Source organism: Ostrea edulis, chromosome 8, assembly GCF_947568905.1.
Source record: "Ostrea edulis chromosome 8, xbOstEdul1.1, whole genome shotgun sequence".
Classification (NCBI taxonomy): domain Eukaryota; kingdom Metazoa; phylum Mollusca; class Bivalvia; order Ostreida; family Ostreidae; genus Ostrea; species Ostrea edulis.
The window spans coordinates 41,667,129-41,673,128 of record NC_079171.1 but is presented as its reverse complement, the minus strand read 5'-3'; the positions used below and the strand labels follow the sequence as shown (position 1 = coordinate 41,673,128).

Sequence of the window (6,000 nt, the reverse complement as noted above, 5' to 3'; positions counted from 1 at the left end):
CATTTGACACAATGATAGGTTGTATTGACGAACTAGATCGTTATAAGACCATAGAATTTGCGAAATGCTGACTTCAATCGCGACTGTTGAAACCCCTGTACCATCAACTTGTTTGTCAGTAGGTCACCTCGATTTAAAAACTGACTATACGCAGAACAAGCTCTTGCATATCGAATCAGTTGAGAGATATAAATATCATACGCATGTGATAATGAAATATTGCTACATACAGTACATATGCGAAGTTGACGATGGAGAAGCTGAAATCATCCCGTTTATCATACATCTGATTATTGTGAATAGGCTTTAAAGAGACAAAGTAAGGATCAATTTGATAAAGAAAGGACATGCAGGAGAGCGTATGTCGCGAACCGACTGTAGATATATGCATGTCCATGTATTATCATCATTTCTTACTGAGATAAAAAAAAAGTAACATAATATAGTACAGCGTGATCTTTATGTATAGTGTAGGTAAGTAAGTGTTATGTATCAAATGACAAATGGAAACATATTGATAAAGTCATTTCAACAAAATTTAACAAGTTCGGATTTATCAAACCACTGGATATCTCAAAATTTTATTGAAGATCATCGTACAAGTATAAAATATATCAGATATATCAGCTCAATGAATTGACGTAATTAGTTAACAAATGCGAGGGCTGATACAGAGTTCTTGTTTTTTATTTAGGGGGGGGGGGGTGTTGTGTTGTTTTCTCAAAAGAGATAGTAATACATGATAATGTTCTGAGTTAATTTGTAAAATGTAAAAAAAAAAAAACATTTTAAAAATTTTGAACAGTGCCGCGTTGACATAGAAATGGATGTGAAATACGGGGGAGGTTTTATATCATTCTTATTTTGTTAGTATTGCGGCTATTTCTGATGTATATAAAGAAGAACAGCCGAAAAGTAATGTAAAACCAAACGGAGGTCATAATATACATAAAACTTGTTCATACAACAAAACGTTGAGTGCAGGTTCCGTCGGATTTATTGATTATTTAGTTATTCTATTTGTGCGTCCTCGTCTAATATGACATCATTAAAAACATCGAAAATCAACCGGTTATTAAGATTTTCGTAATTTTCTCTGAAAAGGTGAAGGAAAAGGTTTGCGATTTGAAAAGCGACGATCTTTGTGCTGCAACACAGGGATTTGTTTCGGAGTTTGCAATTGATTATCAGAGGTATAAGGACACATACGTGTATGACACAGTGTGAAACGCCATAAAACTATGAATAGAAATAGGCGGATACTATCTCGAAAAGATTTGATTTTTGTTGCAAGGTTAAAAACAGTGGGATATGACGCGACATTTTAAGCAATATCATATTAGTTCTGTATCTGAAAATTTTATTTTGCTGTAAAACTGTGCTATTATGGTAGTTTGGTATGTAACTTTAACCATGATCATTGATGGAATTAAAATTAAGTTTAAGATTTTGATTCTATTGAATATAAATATAGCATTATAAATATAATTTTTGTACAGGATGAAAATAATGTAATTTTGCTTTATTCAGAGCCTCTGAATAGATTCTCTAACAGAAATATTGATAACAAAGGTTGATATACCTAATTTTTCTGTCATTGAGCTAGTAAGTAAATCACTATTTCACAACAAAACTTATCATCGACACCAACATGACAGCTGTTACCGTCATGCACTTCACGTCAAAGATTCCCCGTGATTTCACCACATACCCTTTTCAAAGTGCTTGTGTGACTACATGTATATAGAAACTGTCATAAAGTTGTAAATTTTGTAGTCATATCTAACTGCAGATACAATCTCTACTTCATAGCTATGTATATTCTATGTTGTTGTTTAATCACAATAAAATTCCGGGGGGGGGGGGGAGGGGGTCCTCGAACCATTGCATCAGCCCTCGTAAAACATGTTGAAAACCCATAACCAATATAAACAAATATCTAAACCAATATGCTACTCTATACCATGTTTACAGGTAAATGTAAAATTGGAGAATACAAAAAATTCATGCATATGATGCTAAACTTCATAATGATAAACTGGACACAAATAAAAACTAGCAAATAAAAACAAAACACTAAAAAAAAAAAAAAAGCCCAGCGAAATAATAACCGGGTATATGCAAATAATGGTTTAGTTAGTAGATATAATCATGCATGAATATGTCTTTTCCAAATCACATCCTGTATCAGTTTCATACACTAATATCACATCCTGTATCAGTCCTAAACACCAATATCACACCCTGTATCAGTCCCATACACCAATATAAATCCGAGGGATATTTAATACATGCTTAGCAATACAATACATAACATATTTTCATATGAAGCCAAACAATAATAATAATGATTATTTCCATCAAATAACTACAACCAACACCAAAAACCTTGATATTTGTCACAGACATACGGTAACAACTTAACATTGTAACGAAAAATTTAATGAATCGCATATTTAAGGTTATTATCACAGTCAGTATTCTGCATTGTTCACAAACAACCTTTAAAAATAATGCATTTAATGTAGTTTTCAGCAATTAATGAATTTGGGCCCTGATAAATTTTTTTGCGGGGGTGATCCAGAATAACAATTCTGCAGAATCCGTATCAGACCTCGAGGCTAGGGTTGACACGGCTATTATACAGTTAGCTTTATCGCATGTGGAAAAAAACCCAACCCTGTATTTAAACAAATTAGCATATATGAATATACATACCACCACACTGAAAAGTTATCATTCTACATGTGTAATGCTAGTTGTGTACGAAAGATTACATGTGTAACACACCCTGTTAAATGAACATCTGTATAATATCTTTGAAAAGATTAAAATTTTGCTTTGAGTATTCATTACTAAAGTCTAAGATACTAATATCATAATGGCTGCTACTTTGGTTATCACAGTATAGAAAAAAGACAAACGATTTATCTGATAAAATGGAATAGAGACAAGCGGTTCTAGTAAACAAAATGTCGGTCCATCGCAACTTTGACAATTTCGTGATCTACTCCGCTAAAAAACCACACCCGCCACGGCGGTTCAATGCTCTACTGGTTCGAGTAAATGTTTTCGGCGGAGTTTTGGATGTGATCAGAAACTGCTTTGACGACCAGGCTGTATTCATCCTGAAAGAATTAAATCAAACAATTAGTAAGGCAGTAGACATGCACATTTATTGCGTGATTTTTTTTAATTTAGCCTTGTGTGAAACGCTTTTTGAAACGATACTTATATTGCGCGATATTAACTTGGATGGGCATGAAAATAAGATTATCGTGTATAAGTTTGTAAGAACATGTAAACTTACTGCTATAGGTGGTTATGAATAAAACGAACGTTCACAAAAACTATGTATCGCACGGTAGCGGGAATAAGGTATAATGGACTTACGAGATTTGCACAAAGTTCCGGTCTTCTGATGTGAAGCTGACGTACGACTGTAAACACATCAACGGCATCGTCCAGGGTGATCTGCTGAATCACGTTGTAAATGGCGCAGAAAACTCCGCACATGGAAGCACCATCGCTGCAGCGAAAGAAGATGATTAGAATAGATAGGTAAATCTTAAGTTAACAACAAACTCCCTATTCAAAAGAAGGAAACGAGAGGTCTACAGTTTAGAACTCTTATGAGAGTCACCCCCTCACACATATTGTAACATTATCTATGACATATATTCTGTCCAGCGTCATTTCATGATGACTTACGATCACAAGTTCAAATCTCCATAGGACAAAATTGATAAATCCATAAAAGATAATCTAATTAAAATGCAGATCTCTTATCTAATGTGTAGCTATACGAATGCAATATTTTTTTTTTACTTTGTGAGAAAAGTTTCTTGTGATTGGTTAGTTCTGACCTGATTTCTCGAAATGAACTTAAGTCGATACATCACAATCCCAATATCCAAATAAATGAATACAAGACTTGTTATTTTATTTTGTGAGATAAGTTTCTAACAAATAAAGATGCACATTTGTTAATCGAGTAAAGATAATGCAGTGTCATCTTCAATGTGTACGACAGATTTAAAACAAATAAAAATCAGTACTGGATTTTGGTAAACTTGAAATATGAGAAACAGCTTAAGGACTCATTCATTCTTTTAGGAATGTTTACGATATACTGCTGCTATTTCCAAATTATATCCTCTTATTAGAAAACCCTTCCTCTTTACCGGTATTTGACAAAAACTGAATCCATTTTCCGCAATGAACATGTATCTTAGTAAGGTTGGTCTAGTGTTTTGTTTTAAGGAAGATGTATACATGTGAAAAGTACATCAAAGTTAACCAAAAATAACTCCAATTACACACACAAAAAATCACTTTAACCTTTAAATAAGTTTAGCTAAATGCTAATGATTTTGAATAAAATAAAAACAAAAAAGTAAGAGAGGGATAGAGAGAAATGGGGCAAATATTGAACGTCATGTAATCAATTTCAAAAGTTGTAAACTACAGTTCAACTGATTATAAAAATATGTAGTTGATATGAACGTTTGGTAAAATACACATGAACTATAACGATAGACACCTGCTAACGATCGTGGTAGGATTTTCTGTATTCACACTCAAAGCGGCAGTCACCAGACTGCGGAGTTGGGAGGTATCTGGAGAAGAGCCGGATGTATTGATCTTAGGTTCGAAGATTGTAGCTTGGTGAATCTCATCTTCACTCTGAAAAAATAATCCTCATTTCATTTTTATTCCTGGAGAAAATTTCTCACTTCAATTTTTATCTTAGCTTTCATCTGAACAAGTATGTGTGCTGTATGATTTTGAAATACCGGTACAAGAAAACATGTACTATACAATACTTTGAATAAGTTTAATTGGGATCACGTTTATCAAATGACATTTCTTGTCAGGCCACTTTCAATTCCTGGCGTTTGGTTCAACATTATACAAAGTGTATTGGTATGCTATTTTTACAACAGTAATGATTCTTTTTTACAGAGAAACTAACTGACATACTAAAAAGATTGTCACGATATTGTGGTCTATACAGTATTTCTATATATATTTATATAGTATTATGAAAGGTGAATGTAACGAACAATGATCAATAGCATAACTCCCTCAAGCAATACAAAATAGAGAGCTGGGCAAACATAGACCCCTGAACACTCTAGAGGTGGGATCAGCTGCCTGGGATGAGTAAGCATCCTCTGTCGACCGGTCATAACCACCGTGAGCCCTGTATCTTGATGAGGTAAACGGGATTATCCGTAATCAAAATCAGTGAGCAAAGAACGGCCTAACAACCGGTATGAAACACGTCAGACTGCATTTGACCCAATTTCGCAAACAAGAGTCAATACGCCTCAAAGGAAAATTTATCCACTGTACTTTCTTTTGAGCCGGTAGTCTTGTGAAAAAGTTACGTTAGAAACTAAACCACTACTTTAGTCCACATTACAAAATTACTTCATTTCCGATTTTGGATAAGTCTATTTCCGGCAAATAATACTCTTTTCGCCAATACTTTGGTTTTAAATTTGGATCTTTAATGAATGGCAGAAAACTTTTTAAATGAAATAACTAAACCGAATATATAGTTAAATCTTATATGACAACATATCCCTGGTAGCAGATAATCTGCATGTGCTAAATAAGAGCTATCATAATCATTGCTCAATGAAATGAAGAATTATTTCAAATACTGTGTACTGTGCCTGCACTGTGTCACTTTGTTTCACGTACGATAACTTAATTTACACATGCCTGTTTCACATACATGTAGTATTTCATATCTATCTTAACTATTCGTATGCTTTGATGAAGAAAAGAGAGATTATGAATATTAGAATCTCGTTGTAAACTGAAATAATCTATTTACGTGAAGGATGTGGATAGTAGTGCTGATGACGTCAGATCCGGACTTTGATTGACAGTGAACCGTGTACGGGGGAAGGGACTTCGAAAAGGAGGGATGTGGAAACCATGCCTCAGTCTGAAAATTAAGAAAGTTCATTCAATGTGTATCGTGAT

At 33.9% G+C, this 6,000-nt stretch overlaps 1 protein-coding gene across 2 annotated transcripts in view; it reads right to left on the bottom strand.

Moving 5' to 3' along the window:
- Positions 1-443: 443 nt before the first annotated feature.
- Positions 444-6,000, bottom strand: part of LOC125661678 (receptor-type tyrosine-protein phosphatase kappa-like) — a 47,785-nt gene continuing 42,228 nt past the window's right edge. Inside the window, exons 25-28 of one of the 2 annotated variants that reach the window (XM_056146113.1) lie at positions 5,849-5,962; positions 4,544-4,686; positions 3,394-3,529; positions 444-3,128 (exon numbers count right to left, since the gene is read on the bottom strand). In XM_056146113.1, coding sequence (XP_056002088.1) covers positions 3,051-3,128; positions 3,394-3,529; positions 4,544-4,686; positions 5,849-5,962 — 471 coding nt within the window. In that variant the 3' untranslated portion in view covers positions 444-3,050. Of the gene's footprint in view, positions 3,129-3,393; positions 3,530-4,543; positions 4,687-5,848; positions 5,963-6,000 lie in introns of those variants that run through there. The other variant, XR_008797578.1, reaches the window with a different exon arrangement.